This window comes from Siniperca chuatsi, linkage group LG12 (assembly GCF_020085105.1).
Source record: "Siniperca chuatsi isolate FFG_IHB_CAS linkage group LG12, ASM2008510v1, whole genome shotgun sequence".
Taxonomy (NCBI): domain Eukaryota; kingdom Metazoa; phylum Chordata; class Actinopteri; order Centrarchiformes; family Sinipercidae; genus Siniperca; species Siniperca chuatsi.
In genome coordinates, this window is record NC_058053.1 from 27,962,374 (window position 1) to 27,987,387 (window position 25,014).

Sequence of the window (25,014 nt, forward strand, 5' to 3'; positions counted from 1 at the left end):
CAGCACTCACACAGTATACACACCAACTGATATAATACAGCAGTACTTACATTTTCAAGCAATACTACAGAGTCCAAAAATACACAATACCGGTTTACACAGCTTAGATAATCAGATTTTCAGACTTACATGTCTACAACGAAATTCACGGGCTACTGATAAAGCATATATCATCGTCCAAAAGAAATCAAAGCAAAGAATAAACAAATAGTCCGTCCCGCCTTCTTTTCTAGGCTTTTCAGACAAAGGTAGCTCAGTTAAATGCATTCAAATGAAGCCAGTATTCCAGTTTCTGATCACGTATAACCCAGAATATTTCAGGGATTTGTCGAGTCATTTAATGAAACACTGACCGTCTTAAATCATCCTAGAAGAAGACGGGACTCGCTTCCCACGCAGTCTGTTTTAGTCTGTCTGCAGCAGAGGAAGACCAGCAGTCCCGAGCTGAAGTTAGGGTCAGGCACGTAGTGGCACATTATGTCAGTGATCTGACTTGTATAGCTTGAATATTACCTTTGTGACTTATTGTGTTTGAGTGTAGTTTTTGAATGTTGGGTCCTGAATTTGTGAAACCTAAAACATGCACACTCCCTGGCCACTTTATTAGGTACACCTCTACATTTTAATCCAGTCCAAGACAGCAGATCTGCCACAAATTCTGCATTTAGGAAGAATATAATGCGTCAGTTCAAACTTTCAGAAAGGTGTTGATTCAACTGTATGTTTATTACTGAGGCTGTAGCCGTACTGGGGTGGTTTAAATAATAACAACCTCTCTGAACTGAGCAGTATTATCTTTGTACAGGTAGAACTTATGGCTGAGCTGTTGCGTTGGATTTTACAGGTGTACCTAATAAAGTGGCCACTGAGTGTATATCCCTGAAATAAAGTTTAATATTTCAGTGCTATAAATTCAGTGGTATTTCAATTTCAAGATGATTTGATGTATTCAGCTGGTGATGATATTCAAATCTTTCTGCCCATTATTTGCTTTCATAAATGAGGGTCCTCAGAAGTATAGACGTGTAGACGTGTGTGTGCGTGTGTCTGTGTGTGTGTGTGTGTGTGTGTGTGTGTGTGTGTGTGTGTCTGCAGGTGATGCGGGAGGAGCTCAGCCACATGGTGCTGCATGGAAACAGAGCAGCAGCGTCTCAGGCTGCTGAAACCAGAGCAGGAGCAGCAGGTAACGCGGCTCAAACATGAAACCATAAAAACAGCATGTGGGTAACGCCCATGTGACCCAGATAACGGCAGCCATCACGGCGCTGGCAGGCAGGCGGTTCAGATGTGTTGGACGTGGGTTCTGGCGCCACCCAGCGGCCGTGTACCGACAGCACGGCGTTGCTGCCGGCTCTGCTCCTGCTGCCGTCCTTCAACACATCTGATGAACTGCAGGGAAACACGACTCTCTCCTCGCGTCGCGTCGCCCGATCTGCGCGGCAGGCGAGCTGCGTCCTGATTGGACTGTTTTGTAGTGGCGTCACGTCTTGGCACGCGTTGTGTTTTGGTAACATCAGAACACAAAGGTACCGGTGCCTGTCTGAAATCAGTGAGGGAGTGTCTGCTTCACAGAGGTTACCTAACTTATTTGTCTCATCTTTCATCCCTGCTCTGCCAGCTCACAACGCCACAACATGTTTTGCACGCCATTTATTGTTCTGAACAGTAAACTAAAACATTAGTTCATTAAAAACTTTGAGCCGTTTTGGCCTTTTTTCAACAATTTCAGACAGAAGAGCAGGAGGAGCAGGCTAAACAGGGGACCCCTGCCACCTATGGGTGTAAAATATATATATTTATACAGGAGACGTTCAAAGTGACACCAATATCTAACAGCTTTTTTCACGTTTGTCCACTTTTTGTTATTCTAACTTGAGACTCTCCTGTTATCCAGAGAAGATACAGAAGTCCAGAGCTGCAGAGAGACCCGGGGCCGCCGCGAAGAGACTGCCAGCTAAACCAGACTGGAGAGTCCCACTCAGAGCCTGCGCCCCTGCCCACTACAGAGTAAGAACAATAATAATAATAATAATAATAATAATAATAATAGGCACCGGTACAACACAGCCTGGTTTAGGTACACGTGCTGTTTGCCTTCATGAATGTTACCTGATGACCAAAGTGTCATTATAAAGTAAGTACCATTGATGGACAGTGTGCAGGGTTTTACATTTACTCAGTACTAAGTACTGTACTTAAGTACAATTTTTACTTCAGTGTTTCCATTTGATGCTACTTTATACTTCTACTCCGCTAAATTTCAAAAGGAAATATTATATTATGTATACCACTCTCATATCTGTCGGTTAAATGTGCGACTTCCACCTAGCTTAGCTTAGCATAAAGACTGGAAACGGGGGGAAACAGCTAGCCTGGCTCTGTCCCAAAGTAAAAAACTGATTAACACGTTATAACTTGTTTGTTTAATCCTTAAAGCGTATTTCCCAAAATGTGACATTATTTCTATTTATTTCTCAGATATTATCAGAGGATGCACCGTGAATAAATCCCTCCAACGCCCTTTAAACTAACAGTTACTTTTTAAGGATATTAGGAATACATTCGATAAATAAACTTGATTGGATAAGATGTGTACAGTGTTCTGCAGAGACTGTTGAGGAACAACTGAAATGATAAACAGTGTAAATCATATTGCAACATATCGACATACAGTATCTATATCTCAACATAATACATAACGATGCTGTCCGTATGAGAGATTGTATACAGGTTCATACATCTGCCTCTTATATTTCTTCTTCTAGTATTACTAACGCTACATTTATTCACGATCGCAGCCTCTTCGTCAGAGAGCAGGACGACCAGCTGCAGACGGAGACGCTGCAGGGCAGCAGAACCAGAACCAAAGGTGGGTCAGATCGGCACGCATCACAGTCAGACTGTATGTCAGTTCACCTCTTCGCTGCAGGACTGACAACATGCGGACTTTGACCTGAAACTATTACTGATGCAGGTTTAATGTCCAGCAGCCAGTCAGCCGTTACCAGCACTACCACGCCCAGCTGGACGGCTTTCAGAGGAGGAACAAGGAGGTCCCCCCTCCTCCTCCTCCTCCTCCTCCTCCTCCTCAGGAGAGAGAGGAGCGATGCGAAGGCCACGCTGTGGAACCATACCAGCTGTAAGTGACCATACAACCTGAAACTAACAGTTATTTTCATTTATCTGTGGATTATCTTCTCGGTTGATCGATGACTCGTTTTGTCAATAAATCGTCAGAAAATAATGAAAAATGGCCGTCACAATTTCCCAGAACCCAAGATGACGTCTTCAAACTGCTTGTTATGTCCGATCAACAGAACCAAAACGCAAAGATATTAAATTCACGCTCACATAAGAGAAAAAACTGCAGGAAATCTTCACATTTGAGAAGCTGGAACTAATTAATTTTTGGCATTTTTGCTTGAAATATGACGATTAATCGATCGATTATCAAAATAGTTGGCAATGAATTTTCTGTTGATCAGTAATTGTTTAGCTCTACATACACCAGGATACCACCGTACTAGATTCTGTGCATTTAGCTGAATTTTTACCTTCCCAGCAAACTAGTTACCCATCAGCCACCACCTGCAAATAACAGCTAGCAGCTAACTGCACCACATGTTCACACTGATTCAAAGAATTAGTTCGACAGTTTGGGAAATGTGTCCATTTGTTTTCTTGCTGAGTGTTAGATGAGAAGATTGATACCACTCACATATCTGTCTGCTTAAATATGAAGCTGGTTAGCTTAGCTTAGCATAAAGAAACGCAGAAAAAGGCTAGCCTGGCCAAAAGGTAACAAAATCGTTAACACGTCATATCTCGTTGTGGTTTGACGAGGGTTATTTGCTGCACTCTTTCTTGCCCAGTTACCATAGGACGGAGCTGGGCTAGCTGTTTCCCCCTGTTTTAATGTGTCTTTATGCTAAGCTAAGCTAACCAGCTGCCGTCCTTGAACTGTTCCCTTTTAAGTCAACAATCAGTTTTAGCTTTTTTTGGAGTTTTTGGAGCTAATATGGTGTTTCCAACATAATTAACTTGGGATGTAATGTCATAACGGAGTTTGGTCAAAAACAGAAACACTACAACATTAACAATATTAACCATGTCTCTGTTTCTCCCCGTCTGCCAGTGTGGCTGCAGCTCGTAATGAATACCTGCAGAGGAGACACGAGGCCAACCGGTACAAGCTGAGAGCAGAGAAACAGCTGGTAGGATGAAGCTCTGCTGTCTCTCACACATACTCATTATTGGATTATTAGATTAGTGAGTTTAGCTGTCAACTCATTCAGGTTCTGTCCAGTTTAGATGAATCCCACACCGTAACTCAACAAATTTAATAAATGCAGCGCTCTGGATTAAAAGAAGACTACATATAAAGACATGTTGTTCCTGGACGTTGCAGCAGGGTTTTTTTTAAAGCAGGTTTGGCTACAGGAAGATGACTCAAGCCTGTAAACCTCAGTGGTGACATTCAAAACCACAACAGGAAAATAACTCTTTGTTCACGTTCAGAGTAAACGTTTTATGGGAGGAAATTAAGTTGCATAGGTTGAGCTGAACATTAACACGTTACAAAAGTGAAACGGCAGCGTTAAAAAGAGAAATTTGAAGTCGCTGTGTGTAGAATTTTAAAACTCTAAAAAGTAAAATAAATACGAAGGACTACAGAGTGCCGTTAAGCGGTTCTCTGATTACACGGGCACATTTTTTCAGTGTTGAGTTTTGTGGTAATTTCCCACCATGCCGAGTTCCACTGCAACTCTAACCTTTGACCTTTCCTCTCTGACCACCAGGGCCTGCGTCCGTGTACAGCTGAGTGCAACAGGAAGCAGGAAGTGGGGCAACCTGAACGCCAACATACACCTCAGAACAGGAGGCAGGAGGGACAGCAGGTCGGACACACAGGACACACACCAGTGGTGGAAAGTAACTTTTACTCAAGTACTGTACTTAAGTACAAATTTGAGGTACTTGTACTTTACTTGAGTCTTTTCTTTTCATGCCACTTTCTACTTCTACTCCACATCTCAGAGGGAAATGCTGCACTTTTTACTTCACTACATTTATCTGGCGGCTTTAGTTACTTTACAAATTAAGATTTTTTACACACAAAACAAATGAAGATCTTCAAAAATCAGATTTTTTTGCTATAAATTAAACTTCTCAACAGTTTAAGCACAGCTGAAACGATTAGTTGATTAATTGATGCAACTATTTTGATCGTGTAGGTTTTTCTTGAAAAACCATTTCATACTTTTGTGTGTGTGTGTGTGTGTGTGTGTGTGTGTGTGTGTGTGTGCGTGTGTGTGTGTGCGCAGGAGTACCTGCGTCAGCTGGATCTCATCAGACAGCAGTATCACCAGGAGATGCAACAGATGAGGCTGAGAGCTGAAGAAGAGGTGCTCACACAGACTTTATTCAGGCTCCATTACAGCATTTCAGGGCTGAAGAGGCCCGAAATGCAGCATTTTTCTGTCTAATTTTAGATACTTTCTGCATCCCTGCAGGCCTCTTTATCCCATAATCTATTCGACTTGTGCAATGTTTTGTCTGGGTGAACCTTAATGACATTACAGTACTGTGCAGTTACGAGATTATAGGGATACATATTTCAAATTATATAATGGTGGCTTTGGATCAAACGGGAGGTTCGCTGAAATCGTTTTTTAACTTTTGTTCGTGGCCGGAAGGCTCGATGAGCATCTTAACTCGCATTCATACGTGGAGCCACGTCCTTGCGTTTTAAAGTGGATCTCTGAGGTTTCCACATGAAGAGCTGCTGGTTTCTTTTTTAATTAGCTCAGTGTGACATTTGGCTTCTGTGAAAATGGAGGAAGTTTTTGTTAATCTGATAGACGGAAACATGCTAACACCAACATATATAATCGAGGAAGCAGTATGATTTTTGACTCAGATACACTTCAGATCCCCTTAAACTCTCCTGGTCTTTCTCCATTGTCCTGCTGAATGTCCACATCTGTTACAGACCACATCCTGTAATTTCACCAAGGTTAAAATGCCGTCCGGATCGATTAGTTAAATTACCGAAGAGCACTCCCCACCTCCCCTGTAATGTTAATCCAGTCTGAATGGGCTCACAGACAACATCCACCAAAGCTGTCAACCCAGATAATAACAGTAACTCTTAGTCAATGTGAATTCATTGCTGTCTTCACATAATCAATAAGACATATTAATAAGGATTAAATAAGACAGATATTTACTGTATTTTCCTTCTATCACGTGTCAGGCTCAGCCACAACACAAACAAGGAACCTTCGTGGTGGAGAAACCCAGAGACCCAGAACCAGAACCCTCTGCAGACAGTGAAGAGCAGCAGAGAGCCCCACCTGCACAGGTAAATACTGACCCGCTCCGCCCATAATGACTTTTAAACTCCACTCAGTACACATGTTGGTAAGCAGCGTTTAAATTCCACAAATAACAGTGAAGACAATCTTAAATTATTGTAAACATTGTGGTGGAATTTGTAAAAGAAAAAAGTTTGTGTAGCCATATATAGCTTACAGCTTATGTCTCATTGTTGTCAATAAAGTATTAAAAACACATAAAAAGAAAACACACCGTTGCATTTGGTGACATACTCCACACTGTAGTCATTGCCACCACTACGCTCCAGAGATAGAAAATGCTTCCCCAGAGTTGTTTCAGAATAAGCTGCACAGGCTGTACAAGCTCTGAATGCCCCCGAACAACAAAAAACAAAAACATTAGTCTCAAGGTTGTTCGAATAGCTTGAAAAATGATAACCCTGATAGGCTACCACGATCCTCTAACGCAGGGGTGTCAAACTCAAATACACAGCGGGCCAAAATTTAAAACTTGAACAAAGTCGCAGGCCAACATTGAACAAATGAACCTTTTAATATGAACCCAAACGAGTTTTGCTTTAACGTTGAATATGGAACAAGCAACGCTTATTACCATTTGCTTTGAACCAAATTTCAACGTAAAATATATTTATTTTTTATATTATTTTTATGTATTTTTTAGTTTTCTATATGATGCAATTTCTTTTATAAAAAGATCAAAAAAATTTGTTTTTTTTTAAATAAAAGAATAAAAAATGTTTTTATTCTGACAAAAATCTAGGGAAATTAATCATTTGTTGACTTTCCGTGCCCAAGAATTACATCTGAACACCCATCTGGCACGCTAAAAGACTTTTCACTGAAACTCAACGTTTCATAGTGCCGTCTAATGTTGTGCTCCTGAGTTAAAGCCACGTTGGCTCCACATACGAGACGAACAGGTGTGTCTTTACACAGGTAAACAGGTATTCTGCTCCCACCTGGCCAAAAAGCTCCTGTTTCCTTTCTTTCCGCCATTTTTGTGAAGTGGTAGCATGGCGACAGTTGTAACATGAGGTCGCTATGACTGCTGTCACAGAGGAGAGGCGTTTCTGGGTCCTGTCATGATTGACGCATCAAAACAACAGCAGAGCATTATGGGATTTGTAGTATTAGCGGTGAATGTGCTGTATAATACCGGCGGGCCAGCTCTAGTAGTCATTTGGTCACATATAATTACGCCAGAGTTTGACACCTGTGCTCTAACGTGTTTGGGGATACACTATTTATTCCACAGAGGAGCAGTGGTGTGTTACAACTATACCTGGTAATAGCATTTCCTCCTGTGTGTCGTCGCCGCTGCAGGACATTGAATCAGCCCTGAGGCAGATCAGAGAGGAGAACAGAGATCAGAGGAGAGCGCTGGAGAGGAAACACAAAGACAAGGTGAGACTACACCGACTAAATGTTCAGCTCAGACAGTCAGAGGTGGCGTCTTAACACAAGAGTTAGACCTGTCTTCAAGTCTGGTGATACAGCTTTGAATTACTAATTCCACTTGCCTGAATATCATTCAGACCCTTACTGAGAGCTGTCTCAGTACTGTGGTGGGGCGGAAATCCGGACTTATCAAAGTAACTGTTTGAGGTTAAATGTTACTTAGTACACAACGTTTTCAATTATTTTACTTACAAAGGGAAGGTTTGATATTGGTCTGTAGTTGGTAATCACAGATGTATCCAGACAACTCTTTTTTTAGGAGAGGTTTGATGACCGCAGTTTTCAAGGCTTCAGGAAAATCACCTGATGACAGAGAGCCGTTGATATAGCAAGATCATTTGCAAAAAACATTTGAAATATTAGTACCCTTAGTGATGATCAGATCAAACATTGAGAATGCTAACATGCTGATGTTTAGCAGCTATAATGTTTACCATGTTCACCATCTTCGTTTAGCATGTTAGCATGTTAACATTTCGCTAGATGGAAAGTCAGAGGATCAGCAGAGTTATTAGAATTTATCCCGTAGGGACCTTGAACATCTGAACCAAATTTAATGTCAATCCATCCAGTAGTTGTTTCAGTCTGGACCAAAGTGTTGGACTGACCGAACCCTTTTTTTTGTATCACACACAAAATATCAAAGTCTAGTGAACAGATTTCCATGAAACTTTCTGCTCCCCAGAAGATGAACCCTTTACATTTTTAGCTTCATTACTCTTCAAAAATCACGTGCAGGCGTTTTCATCCGTGTGGTTTTTTACTGAACGTACCTCGTCTTCTGGCCTGAACGTACCTCGTCTTGTTGCCTGAACGTACCTCGTCTTGTTGCCTGAACGTACCTCGTCTTGTTGCCTGAACGTACCTCATCTTGTTGCCTGAACGTACCTCATCGTGTGGCCTGAACGTACCTCATCGTGTGGCCTGAACGTACCTCATCTTGTTGCCTGAACGTACCTCATCGTGTGGCCTGAACGTACCTCATCTTGTTGCCTGAACGTACCTCATCTTGTTGCCTGAACGTACCTCATCGTGTGGCCTGAACGTACCTCATCTTGTTGCCTGAACGTACCTCATCTTGTGGCCTGAACGTACCTCGTCGTGTGGCCTGAACGTACCTCGTCGTGTGGCCTGAACGTACCTCGTCTTGTTGCCTGAACGTACCTCATCGTGTGGCCTGAACGTACCTCATCGTGTTGCCTGAACGCATTACCTCATCTTGTGGCCTGAACGTGCCTCGTCGTGTGGCCTGAACGCACCTCGTCGTGTGGCCTGAGCGCACTCGTCTTGTTGCCTGAACGCACCTCATCGTGTGGCCTGAACGCACCTCATCGTGTGGCCTGAACGTACCTCATCTTGTTGCCTGAACGCACCTCATCGTGTGGCCTGAACGTACCTCATCTTGTTGCCTGAACGCACCTCATCTTGTTGCCTGAACGTACCTCATCGTGTGGCCTGAACGCACCTCATCTTGTTGCCTGAACGCATACCTCATCTTGTGGCCTGAACGCATTACCTCGTCGTGTGGCCTGAACGCACTCTCGTCGTGTGGCCTGAACGTACCTCGTCTTGTGGCCTGAACGTACCTCGTCTTGTGGCCTGAACGTACCTCGTCTTGTGGCCTGAACGTACCTCGTCTTGTGGCCTGAACGTACCTCGTCTTGTGGCCTGAACGTAGCTCGTCTTATGGCCTGAACGTTCCTCGTCTTGTTGCCTGAACGTAGCTCGTCGTGTGGCCTGAACGTACCTCGTCTTGTGGCCTGAACGTACCTCGTCTTGTTGCACTGATTTAGGAAAAGAAAACATTACAAACCTGACAAAAAGATGAGTTTGTCATCTGCTTGTTTTGTTTGTCATTTCTACAGAAGGGAATCATGTTTGAAATCCGGTTAGATGATGAAAGGATGAAAGAGGATGCAGAGAAGGAGGAAGAGGAGAGAAGAGAGGAAGAGGAGGAGGGTGATGGAAGACAAAAGGAGGAGGAGGTAAGCGATAACTCTCACTGTCTCTCTTTCCTCTACTTCTCTGTTTCATTCTGTCCCCGACTCCCCGAACAGGAAGTGGACCCTCTGAATCAGACTCTGAGCTTCCAGGAGGGAGAGGAGTTGAAGCTCAGGGATTGGTCGGAGGTGAGGAGGGGGTGGAGCCAGAGGACTCCTCAGACTCTGCTGGACGCACTCGCCAACATGGACGTCAACTCCATCTACAACACTGCGGTAGCGGCTGAACAAGGTGAATTACACCTGTACAACAGCTGAGTGAAGATGCACAAAAATGTATTTAAATCAGATATTATAATCTTCTGTTATTAGTTAGTCAACAGGACAAAAGCAGTTCATCATTTGATCTCTTAGAGGTGCTGGTAGGTGGATTGTGGTACTAGGCTAGCTGTTTCTCCATGTTTCTAGTCTTTATGCTAAGCTAAGCTTACCATCTCCTCCCTGTGGCTTCATATATACAGTGGTGTGAAAAAGTGTTTGCCCGCTTCCTGATTTCTTATTTTTTTGCATGTTTGTCACTTAAATGTTTCAGATCATCAAACAAATTTAAACATTAGTCAAAGATAACACAAGTAAACACAAAATGCAGTTTTTAAATGAAGGTTGTTATTATTAAGGGAAAACAAAATCCAAACCTACATGGCCCTGTGTGAAAAAGTGATTGCCCCCTAAACCTAATAACTGGTTGCTCCACCCTTAGCAGCAACAACTGCAATCAAGTGTTTGTGATAACTTGCAGTGAGTCTTTTACAGCGCTGTGGAGGAATTTTGTCCCACTCATCTTTGCAGAATTGTTGTAATTCAGCCACATTGGACAGTTTTCGAGCATGAACTGCCTTTTTAAGGTCACGCCACAGCATCTCAATAGGATTCAGGTCAGGACTTTGACTACCAGCACCTCTGAAGCTTGCAGTGCAGTATGACTCATGTATGTCCCCGCCCCCTCAGGTGAGGCGGCGGCAGGTCGCAGGCAGTGGGTCGACGGCCCCCCCAACACCCTGCTGAATGCTCTCGCTGAGGCTGAACTCACATCTTCAACTCTGGACTCAGTGACTACAGGTCAGACTTCGCTGATGTTACAGTTAGTGTATGATTACTAAAATGCTGAGAATCAGTTAACTAATTTATCTTAGAACATGGACAGAAAACCCCAGGAAAGCTGATACACTGAACTATTTTCTCTCTCAGATTTAGAGCCTGAGAAGGACCGAGCAGACGAGCAGAAGGAGGAGGAAGAGGAGGAGGACTCCGATGTGGAGATGGATGAAGAGCGTCTGGAGCCGAGGTCAGACGATGACGACACGTAAGTCAGCACTCCCCTCTGTTCACTGCTCTCTGTACCTCTTAATGTCAGTACTTGAGTAAATGTACTAACTATGGTACATTTACTCACTTAAGGACAGTTAGGTAAACAACACTGATATAACTTGGTCTTCTGATTTTTTTACACACAGGTTTTAGTTGTGTCCTGTCCTTGTGATGGGTTTAGTAAGCCGTCCATTTTTCATAAAACTCCAATTATTTCAAAATTGTCAGAACACGAGTGAGTCTTTCCATATCGCATATCTCTTCAGCCGCTGCCCATTTCCTCCTGACTGCCTTCTCGGTCGCCGCTAATAGAAAGACGTCGGTCCTCATGTTGTATATTTTCCTGGCAGGTTACATAAATATAGCAGAACACACGACTATTTCATAACCTAATATCACTTTCAGCATATTAACAGTGTTAAATAACATCCATTCGGATGAACGTGATGGGTGTGTTGATGAAGGCGTACTCGAGCTCACCTTTTAGGGCTCTGAAAATAAGCTTTGTATGTTGCTTCGGACAAACGCATCAATAAATGCAAATGTAAAAGGCTTTTAATTGTTGAATATCTTGTATGTAGATACCCTGACCTGCACTGATAGGTTAAACGGCTACAAAGTGACTAAAATGACAACCTTGCATATCAGAGCTCCCCTGTAAATGTACTGTACGTCTGAATAGATTACACATAAGTTAGCATACTTGTCTCAGTAAAATTAATTTTGAATTGGCTCGCTTTACCGTCCAGAAAAGGTAGCTGCATTCTGTGCGCTGCGGTCCTTGTGACTGGAAACTGAAGAGGGCCCTGACCTCCCTCGACGTTACTCACAAACATTTTTGAAATCACAAAATATTGATCAACACCCACAAAATGTCTTCACTTGAGCCGCACATACGAACACTTTATGAACAAGATCTATTTTTAAAAATGTAACCCAACCTACGAGATGATGTCGAGAGCTTCCTCTCCGGTGCTCTTTTAATTTCCTGTTTCTCATCAGGAACTTTGAGGAATCGGAGGACGAGCTGAGAGAAGCGGTGGCAGACTCCATGAAGAACCTGTTTGTCATGGAGGACGGGAGCTCGGACGAGGCAGAGCGCACAGAGGAGAGGGCAGCGGTGGCTGATGGGACGGAGGAGAACGAGGATGGAGGTGCAGTGAGTGCTGCAGACCCAGTCCAGCCGGAGGTCGAGGATTCAGACGTCGCCGCCGGACCGCCTGGAGTCGTTTCCTCTGAGCCTAAGGAGCGTGACGGTCAGTCCGAGAGCTCAGGCGGTAACGCGGCTTTAAATAAGCGTCAGACTACCTGAGTGAGCTGGGCAGCAGTAACTGGAGTCCTTATTTAACTTGAATTTAATCACATCAAAAAATTGGGAGCCAGTAGAAATGTTTTGTTGTCTTCAGTCTTAATTGGTCGGCTAATTAAAGGTACCCTGCAGAGTTTGTGGCCACTGGGGGTGCTATAGAGCAGTTTTTTAATGAGTGGGTCCCTGCTTTATTTTAATCGTGTAGCAACGAGCAAAGAAGCGCAGTAATGCGCCAACAAAGGCAGTGAAAAAGACTGTTATCAAGAAAACAATGTAAAAATATTAAAAATTCGGAAGGAAATGCACTTGTTTGTTAGACCTCAAAGACGCACACAATGTGTTTTGGTAGCTGAAAGCAAAGATCGCTTTTGTTTACCAAGAAACCCCTGCAGTGCACCTTTAACCAGCCGCTCCTACTAGCTCGGTTTGTTGAGTTCTCTGCATGCTTGAAACAAACTAGTTCGTAAGCGGAACCATCCGACAGGTCTAAAAGAGTTTATCGCTGTTCTGAACGACAACACCTGAAGAATGAAACGTCATAAGTCAAGTTTCCGTCCGAATTTAGCGCCAATTGTAAATGAATTTTCAGGAAATCATCAAAATATGAGCGAATGCTTGTTTCCGTCCACTGCTGCTGTGTGAATATGGTTTCGGGGCATCAAGATAAACAGCTGGTGGAGCCGATCCTCCAGCCGCTGCCGTTAAAGCGTCGCAGAAGAAGAGGACGCAGCGAGACGACGTCATTAAAGCTCAGACGATGGAAACATGACGTTTCTGTTGGTTTCACGTGTTCATGTGAGGAAGTCTCCAGCCTCCTCATCGCTCCACACACATCTGTTTGTCTGCTAGTATTTTGTCTCTGCAGTGGAGCAGAAGCTTCAGTATTAAAACACCTGAGTAAGCGTTTAAGTGACTTAAATTTTATGTGCAATTTGAAAATGTGCATTAAAAAACAGGTGGATGGAAACACGCTGACAGTCTCTCCTGGAAGACGTTCACGGCGTCGCACTCACAAGAGAGCAAGAGAGAGAAGTTCAAATCCCGACTGCTCTCACGCCGCCACACACCTGATCAATCGCTTCGTGAAGTGGGTGTGAACGTTTGATTGCCCTCCCCGATTCGCTGACGAGCACTTTGTTTGAAACGTACTGAAGCAGTTAGGATACAAAAGGATGTCTGAACGTCCTCGCAGCTGCTGCTCTGTCGGTTTGTATTCTTTAAAGGATAAGTTTGATGTTTTTCTATATTATTCTTATTGTCAACAAATCCCACGAAAACACCAAAACCAGCAACGTGTCGCTCCGTCTCTCAGCACCGTCTGACTTCCTGTCTGCGGCGCTCAGCTGCAAGCCCATTGGTTCCTGCTGAAGACGTAAAGCTTTAAATATATAGTTTCCTGTTTGAAAAGGCTCAGTAGTTTCCTCAAACAGCTGCTCGCTGTAGTTTTGATCAAACCAACAGCAGGAAACAGTGCGTTTGTTGGGGACTACTTCCAGCGGCGGATGAATCCACATGTGGGGCTGTAGTGAGTGTTTGGGGCAGCAGGACGGTGTGTGTGTGTGTGTGTGTGGGGCGGAGTCAGAATAAACTACAGTGCGGCTCACTGATGTGTTTTTGGACAACAATGGAGCTGTACGTCACAGAGGAGGAAGCTGCGTCAGCCCGGCTCAGGCCGGAGAAAGGAGCTGGAACTGAATATACGATTATTTTACACAACAAAACTTAACGCAGAGACAAACTAACTCCCACAGAAGCCGGACAGAGGACGACTGTCTGACTGCCACCGGCTTAAACGGTGAGCTGAATCTCCCTGACGACCCGACTCCGCCCACCAGGCTCTTGGTGGGAGACAATATGAAAAATATAGAAAGATTTCCTGTTAAACTACAAAGCAGTGCAGTCAGTACCGGTCTAATGCAAGGGATGCTTATGCAGAAATAAACCTGGAGTAATATTATTAGGCGTTACGTTTAAAGCTTCTTCAGTGCAACTTGGCTCTTCTAAACATATTTAAAATCACTTCTCAGATCTTTTTAAAGAGGCGTTATATTAATGCTAGCACACTGTTTTATTTCCAACATGTCTCGTCTCTTGATGTTGGCAGCTGTATTAATATTTAGTCACTGAAATCGTCTCGCCTAACATCACTACTGACGCTGCCAACGCAAAATTAGATTTTCGACAACAGAACTTTTTTTCTTTTAACTCCTGCGTGATTTTTAAAAACATTTTAACGATTAAAACTCGTCAACAAACAAAGCAGATGTGTTTTTTAACAGTTTTTATGGCTCAGAGGAAGAAGATCCATCAGGCTGTGATTCACACACACACACACACACACACCTGTCAGCAGAGTTATCGTTTACCGTCAGCTTCAGTGCAGGTTTCACTTCTGATTGTAATTCTTCCCTTTTGTACAGGAGATTGTTCTGATGTGTGGCAGTGATGTCTGCACCTTTCCTGTGCTGTAATTCGGTTTCTTGCCACAAGTCGGCAGCACACAACAAGCAGTTAACACGAAGTGTTTGATGATTGCATTTATTACAGAATTGTGTAATTTCAGTTTCTCAGTGAAACAAACTCAGAACATCCTCTCTACGTGGACGGACTTAAATAGTAATAACGCCTCTTTCAAAGTAAAGATTCTTCAGTATTTTCATGTATCATCTTTCCGTGCCTGGACCCCATCACAAACAGGAATGCAGGAAGTGAAACAACATTTAAATAATTGGCCATCACCTTAACCCAAACACGTGGTTTAAAACACAAAACATCAAAAGAAAAGTCTTCATTTAACTTCGTCGACACAGAAAAATAACATTGCGAAGCTCTTTACATCTATTTAGGAATCAGTCGGTAATTGAAAAACAGACGAAACTGTCATCATAACAAAAATCACTCCAGTATTAATATATAACTCCACACTAGCAAACGTTGCGTGGCCGTCCGCGGTGTCGAATGAAAAGCTGTAGCTCAGTTTGGAATGTAACTCTAAATATAATGAAACGCCTTAAAATGAACATTTTGGGAAACGTGCTTCTTTGCTGTCAGCTAGCTTAGCACAAACAGTGGAAGCAGGGGGAAACTGCTAGCCTAGCGTAATCAGAAGAGAAGGAATGGTCCAAAGCTGTCAGATTTACATGTTGTATCTCGTGTACTTCAACATGCAGAAACAGGAAGTGAGAGCGTGTAGTTTAACGAGCAGTTTCCATCCAGTTTCATATGTTTTATCAAAAAAAATCTTCAAACAAAAAGTCTAAATATCGCAAACAAGTTTAAACCAAACAGGAAGCAGACTGGGTGAATAACTGCTGACGTCATGAAGAGCTGAGAGCATCAGCTGTGTGTGGAGCGATGAGGAGGCTGGAGCCTTCCTCACATGAACACATGAAACCAACAGAAACATGACGTTTCCATCATGTTTCCATCGTCTGAGCTTTTAATGACATCGTCTCGCTGCGTCCTCTTCTTCTGCGATGCTTTAACGGCAGCGGCTGGAGGATCGGCTCCACCAGCTGTTCACCTCCATCAGCCAATCAGCTCGTGTTCTCACAACAACAGTTGTGGATGGAAACAAGCATTATTTTGCTCTCGTTTCTGCAGATTTTATGGAAATTCAGTTATAATTTGTGCTAAATTTGGATGGAAACTTGACCTTTTGTTAACGCAGCTATAAACTCTCGACTGTTATGAAGTTAAGATTCTGGCTGTGTGTATTTTTGTACCTCTGAACAAAACCCATGTGATTCCTGGATGTATTGGTCATTAGCTTGCTAGCTAACAAGATAAAACATGTAAAGAAGAGAACTTTGGAACAGATGGAAATCATACCTTTCCTCTTTTTACGCAGTTTCCTGCTTTCAGCCTTTGTGCTAAGCTAAGCTCAACAGTTCCTGCAGCAAATATCACCGATAATATTCTCATCCGACTAAGAAAACAAGCAAGCTAGTCTCACAATCTCAAAGCATTTCCACTTGTAACTCTGATTAAACGCTAAGTTTCCTGAACCTCGAGGTCTTTTTTTCACCCAACGCCACATCAACACATTCACACTGACAGTTTAATGGTGAACACGGTGTGACTTTTATGTTTTTACAATTGAAGTTGCACATCGATCATCTGCTTCTCCGAGCTCGGCCGCTGGAACTTCTAAACGTGAATTGCAGCATTAGCGCTTTGCTTTGGTTTGCTAGCACAACGCTGAAACTCAACATGTTTAGATACTCGAAGCCAATCGGCGCTGTTAAGGAAACATCGCGGGCGTCTGCCGATCCTCCGTCGCCGTGCTTCCGGCTCTCCCGACGACTTACACACTCACGTGAGTTTGACACATGCAGAGTCACTGGAAACGTCCTGTATTTTTCTGTTTTCGCCGATTCATCGCAGTGGATAAGAAGGACAATCTTAGCTCGGGGTGTCCGCCAGGAATCTGTCTTTAAAATGTCGGATTCTTTTTCTGTTGTTTTAAATTGGGAACGAGTCGCTGTCACACTTTACTGACAGCGCTGGAAGCGTAGCTTGTTTTAAACGTAGATATGACCCTCGCTGCTTCCCCCCCCGTATATCTGGCGGACACCAGGCCTCGTCTGCTCCTCCTCATCGCTCCAGTTTACTCATCAGAGGCTCGGTGGCGGCGAGGAAACAAGCCTCGAACTCCTGGTCGGAGAATCGCTCCACGGACCGCCGGCCGTTACGTCGGATCTCCAGTCTGGCTGACGGAGACAGCGCCAGAATGGTTTCCATGGCAGCGGCGTAGCTGTCCTCACTGTCGGCCAGGAAGCCCGTCTGTCCGCCCTCGTACGGCACCACGATGTCCAGCTTCGGACCTCCAGACTTATGAGCGAGAACGATGGTGCCTGCAGCCATACACTCCACCACACCTGGAGAGAGGGGGGGGGAAACCAGCTGATCAGATACAAAATCCATCTGCTGCTGAAATCACTGCGTTATCACACGTGAGCTAACGTCATGTTAGCGTGCTGGATGCAACATAAAAGAGACCCAAAATGCTCCAAACTAAATACCTGAATAAGACACGGTGAAGTAAACATATACTGTGTCAAAAAAACATTTTCTTTAATGTTATTTCATTCCTGCTTCTTTTAAAAATAAGTTTAATGCCTTTTTATTTCATTAATTCTGTTTTTATTTAACGCCACTTTTCCCAATGAAAGCTTTATTTCATAAGTCCACCTTCTTTGGTTCTGAACGAGCAAACAGCCACTTTAATGGATTATTTCACTAATTATTTTATATGTATTTTATGTATTAATTCACAAGATTATTTATTTGTGTCTTATTTTTGCTTTATTTAATCTTTACCACGTTGGGTCTCCATACAGTGGGCATGTTAATGATAATATTTAGCGTGGAATGCTAACTTGTGGCATGTTGCTAAAATATATTATTAAAATATTAGCGTGCTATGCTAGCATTAATCTCAAAGTGCAGCCGAGGCTGTCGGGACAGTTTTACGAACTGAACAAGTGAAGATGATCACCAAGGACCAATCAGGATTCATCCTCTGGACGAGGCGTCACTTTGTGTTTTAAAGTGTTGGGGACATAATGGCTCAGATGAAAACATTTTAGGAAATGTAATGGGGGGGTCGGTGTGAGGTCAGAGTAGCGGGACAACAGCAGTACGGCAGGTAAATAAAACGTGTGCTGGCTTCATCTTCTAGTGCAGCAGGTCAGTATAAAGGAAGTTTTGTTTTACAGCAGACATTTTGATTCTGACGCACCAAAATATTTCTTCTTTTGGAGGAAAAGGAAAGAAAAATAAATAAACGGTTGATTGAAATTTGTTTTTTTTGTTGTAATCAAGACCCCATCAATTCAAATGTGGACTGTTTAATGACCTTTAAGGCTTAATATTTATCAAATTTAAGACGCTTTAAAGAACAGACGATGCTTCAGCACGAGTTTTAAAAACTTTCTCATGAAGGACAGCAGCAGAAATACTGACACGTTAAGTCTTTTTTTTAATCGTTTACATCTCGCTGAGGAGTTTACTTCATTGTTAGCTACCACGCTAGCCAGCTAACGCTAGCTTCCTAATGTCTGTCTGGCAGCTAATGCTAATGCTAAGAGGCGGGCACTAAAGATAGGTTCAGTTACTGAACGTTTATAACCGTTATTCCAGTCACGGGCAAAAGGGTTATGGACTTTTCTGTTTTTGGACAACGCACATTTGTTCCTTCCATTTTCACATTACGTTGTGTTTTTTTTTTTTTTACTGTGCAAAGAAACCTTTCTCAAAGCGTTCCCGTTGGTTAGTTAACATTTCTTGGTGCAAGCAACATTTTTAACAAGTTACGCTTTTTAAAAAGTGATGGGGACAAAAAGTGGCGGGGACATGTCTGTGCGACATTTCATGATGCTCCATCTGTAGTTAGATAGAAACTTAATAATGTTTGGACCAACATCATGCTAGCGTGGCTATAAAACTCGCTGTTTTTCATCACCTGTTGTTTATATTCAGGATTGTCGTCCTCGACATTAAGTCCTCCTCTACTCAGAAACGTGTTTTTCTTGATCCTTCGCCGTGACGCTCAGATAGAAATGAACAATATCTGCATATGAGGGGGAAGAAGGTGCTGTAACTTTGATCGTTTCTAAGGTAATTGAAGTTTTTTGTGGAGTATTTCTATATATTTTAAAATACGTCTGGAGGAGATACGTACCACTTGGTACGAGTCAGAGTCTTCGTTTAAGTCTCGTCTCAAAACACATTTTTATCTGAAAGCAGATCCTGATTTTACCTGAACTGTTTATTTTATTGCTTTTCTGTATTTCATGTGTTTTATTTCCTTATTTTTCGTCATTCACTGTGTTATTTTATTTTTCTTGTTGTGAAGCACTTTGTACTTTGTTTTGATAAGTGCTCTATAAATAAAGTTTTATTATTATTATTACTTAACTTATTTCCTGACCTGTATTATATTGTTTTTGCTCAGTGCTTCTCTTCCTGTGTGCACTGACGTGACAGCGAGCTGCTGTAACAAAGAGTTTCCCCTCTGGGATCAATAAAGTATTTCTGATTCTGATAACTGAGTAATAAAACACCTGTGTAGGTTTTAGAAATACAATGTGTGTGTGTGTGTGTGTGTGTGTGTGTGTGTGTGTGTGTGTGTGTGTGAGCGGCATGCTGTCCTCACCTATGCCAAAGTGTTCGTTCCACATGGTGTGCAGACCGATGGTGGCGTCCACCAGCTCTCTCTTCAGCTCTTCAAAGGGCACGTTGAGTTTGAAGTCGACGCGGTCGGACACACCCAGCTCCTGGCAGAGCCCCCGCAGCATCAGCACCCTCTCCTCGTCCTCCTGGTTCCTACACCCGCCAATCAGCACCAGCCGCAGAGACTCCCGCCCCCCTGGCCCCCCCGGCCCCTTCTCTTTCCTGTCCAGCAGTTTGTGAAACGCCCGAATCTGCAGCCGGTGGTCCTTCTCCGGTCGGAACTGACCCACCGACACGATGGAGTGGCACTTCCTGTCCCCTCCTCCCGCCGCTTCCTCTTCCTCTCCACTCCCCAGCTCCCGTCCGAGCTCCTCCCAGCCTTCCTCCACCTCATCTTCTTCGTCCTCCTCCTCCAGCGGGACGTCCAGGAAGGCCCTGACGTCGCAGGGCGGGTAGACGATGCTGGTGCGGCCGGGAGAGCGCCACAGAGCCAGGATGTGTCCCAGCGTCCAGGTGGAGTTCACCATGATGACGTCGCTGCAGGAGCCGGCCAGGCCGTACAGCACGGCGAAGCAGCAGTAGTACACCACCTTGACGGCGCTCAGCACCGGGTTTCTGGAGATGAAGTCAGCGTTGTTGAATCTGGAATCAAAAGACAGAAGGTTGGTGTGGTTTTCTTAAAACCGTTTCTCTCCATTTCGGCCCTCCACCCGGACTAAAACGGCGTTTTCCTCCCGCAGAAACGGAGCTTTTCCAAAACTCCTCCAGAGAGCATAAATCTCACAGCACCGGCTCGGCGTGTCGGGGTGAACAGAGCTTTACGGAGGATTTGGGTGTCTAATCCTTTACACCTCCACCACATGTCTTAAACTCTGACTGTCTGGTAGCTGGACAGGAAGTGATGAGTAAACCGGTTAGTTAACAGCGATTGCTGAACAGAGAGCGCCACCTAGAGGCTGAAACTCAACTCGTAATTATCAGTGAGTCCCGCCCGCAGTGTTTTGACCGACAGGTGTGTTACCTGGGGTTCCTCTCTCTGACCGCAGACAGCATGTCGGTGCTGACGGTGGGATAGTGAACGTAGCTCGCCACCTCGCAGCCTCCCAGGTAGCGGAAGATGGGCAGGGTGAAGGCGTAGCCCATCGAGTCCACGTACAGGTCAGGAACGAAGGCCGTCAGCGCCTCCCAGCCTGCCACACACACACACACACACACACTATCATTGAAACTGAAGTGCAAAAACACCAAAGACTTAGGGTCAGGGTCTTTACGAACACTAGAAGTCACGTGTTCTGGCCCGGCCTTACCGAGGAACATGGAGCCGGCGCTCTGGCCCAGCAGGGTGAAGTGAGGGTACGAACTGGCCTCCACCAGCGCGCGGTGACGCAAGAAGATGAAGGTGACCGGTCGAGGCAGTGTGATGTTGAAACGCTGTCGGGCTCCCTCCAGAATCTGCTCGCCGGTCACTCCCTGGTCGCCCGTGTACACCACGAAGGAGACGCCGGGGTATCTGGGAAATCAGTTTCAGTTTAGGTCACCGTGTACACGAAGGGGCCCTGTGGTGTTTCTCAGGAAGTATTTCTGAAATGTTTTAAATCTGCATAGTTGCAAGTGGAACAGTGTAATGAAGTCTGGTTCTGTGAATAGATACAGACACTACACGGCCAAAAGTATGTGGACACCTGACAATTACAATCATATCATATGTGACATTTTTAATTAACGTGCTGCTCTAACAGCCTCCACTCTGCTGGTTTCAGTCTTTCCCCCACATGTTGAACCCATTCAGACACCAGAGAGGTCCGACACTGGTGTGGGTGTTCAGGTCTGGCTCGTCCCAAAGGTGCTGGATGGGGTTCAGGTCGGGGCTCTGTGCAGACCAGTCACGTTCTTCCACACCAAACTGGGAAAAAAAAGATTTCTTCATGGCGCTGCTTTGTGTCATGTTGAAACAGGAAAGGGAGCTGAAACTATTAGCCGATTAATCGATTAGTTGCGCGTAGTGGGACCTTCCCCTAACTGCTGCCACAAAGGTGGAAGAACCAAAAGTTCACTAAAGCCTGTGAACAAGGGTGTCCACATACTTTTGGCCATATAGTGTAAACAGTGCAGTTGGATAGATAGTCAGCTGATCCCTGTACCGGTGCATGAGGGCCCTCAGGGAGCACCAGAGGACCCGCTCGCCGCCTCCTCCGGCGTTGCAGTACGGGTGGAAGAAAGCCACCGCGGGGCCGCCGTCCTGAGCCCCGCGGGCCTTGCGGCGGCCCCGCAGCCACATGCGGACCCCCAGCAGGAGCAGCAGCAGGACGAGGGTCAGGAGCAGGCTGAGGTAGGCGCAGGGCACAACCAGGGACCACAACAACCTGGGGAGGGGGAGAAAGAGGACTGTGAACGGGCTGAGGGCAGATGTGACACCACCGGGACCGTAAACAAGCTAACTTTAGCCACAAACTGAAGCGACCGCTAATCTGTCTCTACAGTTTCACTCGGAGATTAGCTAATTAGCTGCTAATTAGCTGCTAACGTTAGCTGTCCGATCCCCGCTCGTGACTTGAGTTTATTTCTGAGCGACTCCGTTTTATAACATTTGATCAGCTGCGCGCGGCAGGCGAGAGGCTGAGAGAAGTTTACCTCATTAAATCGCAGAAGCACAGAGAGAAGTGGTGCTGGTGCTGGTGCTGGTCGTGTCCTGCCATTTTGACAACAAACACTTGACGTTACGCTTCTTCCGGAAGCTGCTGTCAGCTGACCGAAATGCCTCTCTGCGATTGGCTCAGCGTTTGTTTACCAAGACGTCATCGACACGTGACTTTTATTTATTTATTTATTAACACGTCGATTTTAACACGTTAAAATAAAACGCACATACAATGTTTTGTATGTTTTAACCTTCTGATTTTTTTAGAATTGCTAATATAACAGTTCATATAAAGGGCAGTTTATTCCCTTTATATGAATGCGATATTTTCCCAATGTTATTTATAACCGTACAAAAATAATAAAGATGACAGTAATAATAAATCCAAATAAATACTTGTCCGTCTAATAGTTGTATTATTTGCACTTTTCTGTCTTTCTGCTTCGGCTCGACACCAACCGCATATATTTGGTGCAATTAAAAAAACACACAGTTTACTCATATAATCCACAGAAGGTACAATAACATTCAATATCCAACCTAAACCCCTCACATAGGGTGCTTTTATTTATTTATTCATGTATTTATTACACGTTACATACAAAATAAACAAATACTACATTTAATAAACATACTGTATGTTTCCACCCTCCTTATTTCTTTTATAATTGGTAAAAATTAAAGGGTGAAAACATGCTTTTTAAACAAAAAACCAATTGTGGTGCCATATTCAATCAATAAATCCAAATAAAAATCTCCAGCAGTAGCTTTCTACTTCTGTTTGACCTCAGCCGCACATATTTATGTGTATATGTGATGAAAGAAACAAAACAACAACACAGTTTACTTGTTTAATCCACAGCAGACGCAATAACATTCGATATCCAACATAAACCCTTCCGACACGTTTCCACCATGACTTCCGTCAGCCGCTGCTTTGGACAAGCTTGGTTATATTTGGGGAAAGTGAAAGTAAGTTTCTAAAAGTAAACGCTGTTAAACAAACGGCTCATTACGCAGAAGCGGCCGTGAGTTTAGCTCTTTGCTGCTCAGCCGCCGTCACCTTTCAGGATCTCTGAGTGAAGGTGTTTCAGACCTGTGTTTGCCTTCCGGAGGTGCTGATGCTCAGTACAGAAACAACTGTGTTGACCTCTGACCCCGGTGCAGCAGCCTGCGGACGGCCTCACCTGGCCGCTGACGTCAGATCTGACAGAAACACAAAGCAGCAGCACCTGTTTTTCATTCCTGAAGCGTTTGTCGCTACTTCTGTGTTCTCGCACGATGAAGAGAAAAACACCTTTGTGATCCGAATCTCTAAGCTACGTTAGTTTTGTTCTCCTGTGCTCATGTGAACACACGGACTTAACGAGCACGTCGACGGGACAACCAGCGCCGCGGGGTAATGGAGGAGCAAACAGATGGCGTCTGTAATCCGACATCTGCAAAGAGGAGCGTCTAGCATGGTGTCTGTGCAGTTGTTCATCTCGTCGCTGTTAGTCTGCAGTAAAAATATCACCGTCCAAGTATCGTGAACGTGAATATAGTATTTACTGCAGAGATGAACCCAGAGAGCGTTGGCAGAGTCAAACCTCACCAACATTTCTTAACATCGTACGCAGCGCGTCTCCAACCACAGGAAATGTGCTGTTTTTAGTGTTTTATCACCCTTCAGGTGGATAATATATATATATATATATTTGGCTGGCATAGTGTACAGGAACATCTGCACTGAGTATGGACTGGAAACCCCGAGGTCAAAGTGGGAAACACCTCCAAAGGTGGTAGAGAATGACCGAGCCAAGATCCTGTGGGACTTCCAGATCCAGACTGACAGAATGGTAATGGAGAACCAGCCTGACATCGTGGTGGTGGACAAACAGCAGAGGAAAGCCGTTGTGGTTGATGTGGCAATACCAAGCGATGGCAACATCAGGAAAAAGGAACATGAGAAACTAGAGAAGTACCAAGGGCTCAGAGAAGAGCTGGAGAAGGCCTGGAAGGTGAAGGCGACAGTGGTGCCCGTGGTCTTCGGAGCACTCGGGGCAGTGACCCCCAAACTGGAGGAGTGGCTACAGCAGATCCCTGGAAGAACACCAGACATCTCGGTCCAGAAGAGCGCAGTACTGGGAACAGCAAAGATACTGCGCAGAACCCTCAAGCTCCCAGGCCTCTGGTAGAGGACCCGAGCTCGGAGGACGAGACCACCCGCGGAGGGTGAAGGACAAAGTTTTTATTTGTCTGGACAGTCCACATTAACCACAGCTGATTTCACATTTTTAGATTCTTTAGAGCAGCTGCTCCAAGGCCATATATGTTCTGTATGTGAGAAGACTACGTATGCAGAGTGAAAGTAGCTCTTGGCGTTAACTGTAGGACATCTGAGGCAGCTGGTTAATCGCTTCGTTTCAAACACCCTGTACTGCAGCAGTACATGCTGCAGGGAGCCTGAGCTGTATCCCTACACCTTCACCCGGCCTACATCGGACTGCAAGACCCCATAAAGTCATATAATGAACCGGGATCAGAGTGCTGCGTTTCTATTTTTAAAACAATAAAAAAAAAAAGTCCTAAAAAGAGAAACAACTTTTACAATCAAGACTTTCATTCTCGACGACACAATTAATTACTGACAAAACATTTACTGTACTGCACGGGAGGAATCACAATAAATACTGATTCAATAATCCAGCTTGTCTTCTTTTCCAGGCTTCTGAGACAAAGCAAACAAAAGCAAACAAAAGCAAACAAAAGCAAACAAAAGCAAAC

General features: G+C 44.3%; 2 protein-coding genes across 4 annotated transcripts in view; one reads left to right on the forward strand and one right to left on the reverse strand.

Annotated features, from left to right (window-relative positions):
• Window positions 1-16,441, forward strand: part of LOC122885135 (serine/threonine-protein kinase Nek5-like) — a 31,631-nt gene extending 15,190 nt beyond the window's left edge. For all 3 annotated transcript variants that reach the window (XM_044215842.1, XM_044215844.1, XM_044215843.1), the window contains 14 exons: window positions 1,096-1,183; window positions 1,895-2,007; window positions 2,799-2,869; window positions 2,975-3,139; window positions 4,136-4,214; window positions 4,800-4,898; window positions 5,325-5,405; window positions 6,257-6,364; window positions 7,683-7,763; window positions 9,683-9,802; window positions 9,875-10,049; window positions 10,766-10,876; window positions 11,006-11,120; window positions 12,128-16,441. In XM_044215842.1, coding sequence (XP_044071777.1) covers window positions 1,096-1,183; window positions 1,895-2,007; window positions 2,799-2,869; window positions 2,975-3,139; window positions 4,136-4,214; window positions 4,800-4,898; window positions 5,325-5,405; window positions 6,257-6,364; window positions 7,683-7,763; window positions 9,683-9,802; window positions 9,875-10,049; window positions 10,766-10,876; window positions 11,006-11,120; window positions 12,128-12,437 — 1,716 coding nt within the window. In that variant the 3' untranslated portion in view covers window positions 12,438-16,441. The remainder of the gene's footprint in view (window positions 1-1,095; window positions 1,184-1,894; window positions 2,008-2,798; window positions 2,870-2,974; window positions 3,140-4,135; window positions 4,215-4,799; window positions 4,899-5,324; window positions 5,406-6,256; window positions 6,365-7,682; window positions 7,764-9,682; window positions 9,803-9,874; window positions 10,050-10,765; window positions 10,877-11,005; window positions 11,121-12,127) is intronic.
• LOC122885140 (GDP-Man:Man(3)GlcNAc(2)-PP-Dol alpha-1,2-mannosyltransferase-like) lies at window positions 14,957-22,402 on the reverse strand. Its single transcript, XM_044215855.1, has 6 exons — window positions 22,242-22,402; window positions 21,752-21,973; window positions 20,918-21,120; window positions 20,632-20,800; window positions 19,594-20,252; window positions 14,957-17,314 (listed from the first exon to the last, which is right to left on the reverse strand). Exons 1-6 carry the CDS (start codon window positions 22,304-22,306, stop codon window positions 17,031-17,033), a joined length of 1,602 nt encoding a protein of 533 aa, XP_044071790.1. The 5' UTR covers window positions 22,307-22,402; the 3' UTR covers window positions 14,957-17,030.
• Between the last annotated feature and the right edge of the window lie 2,612 nt (window positions 22,403-25,014).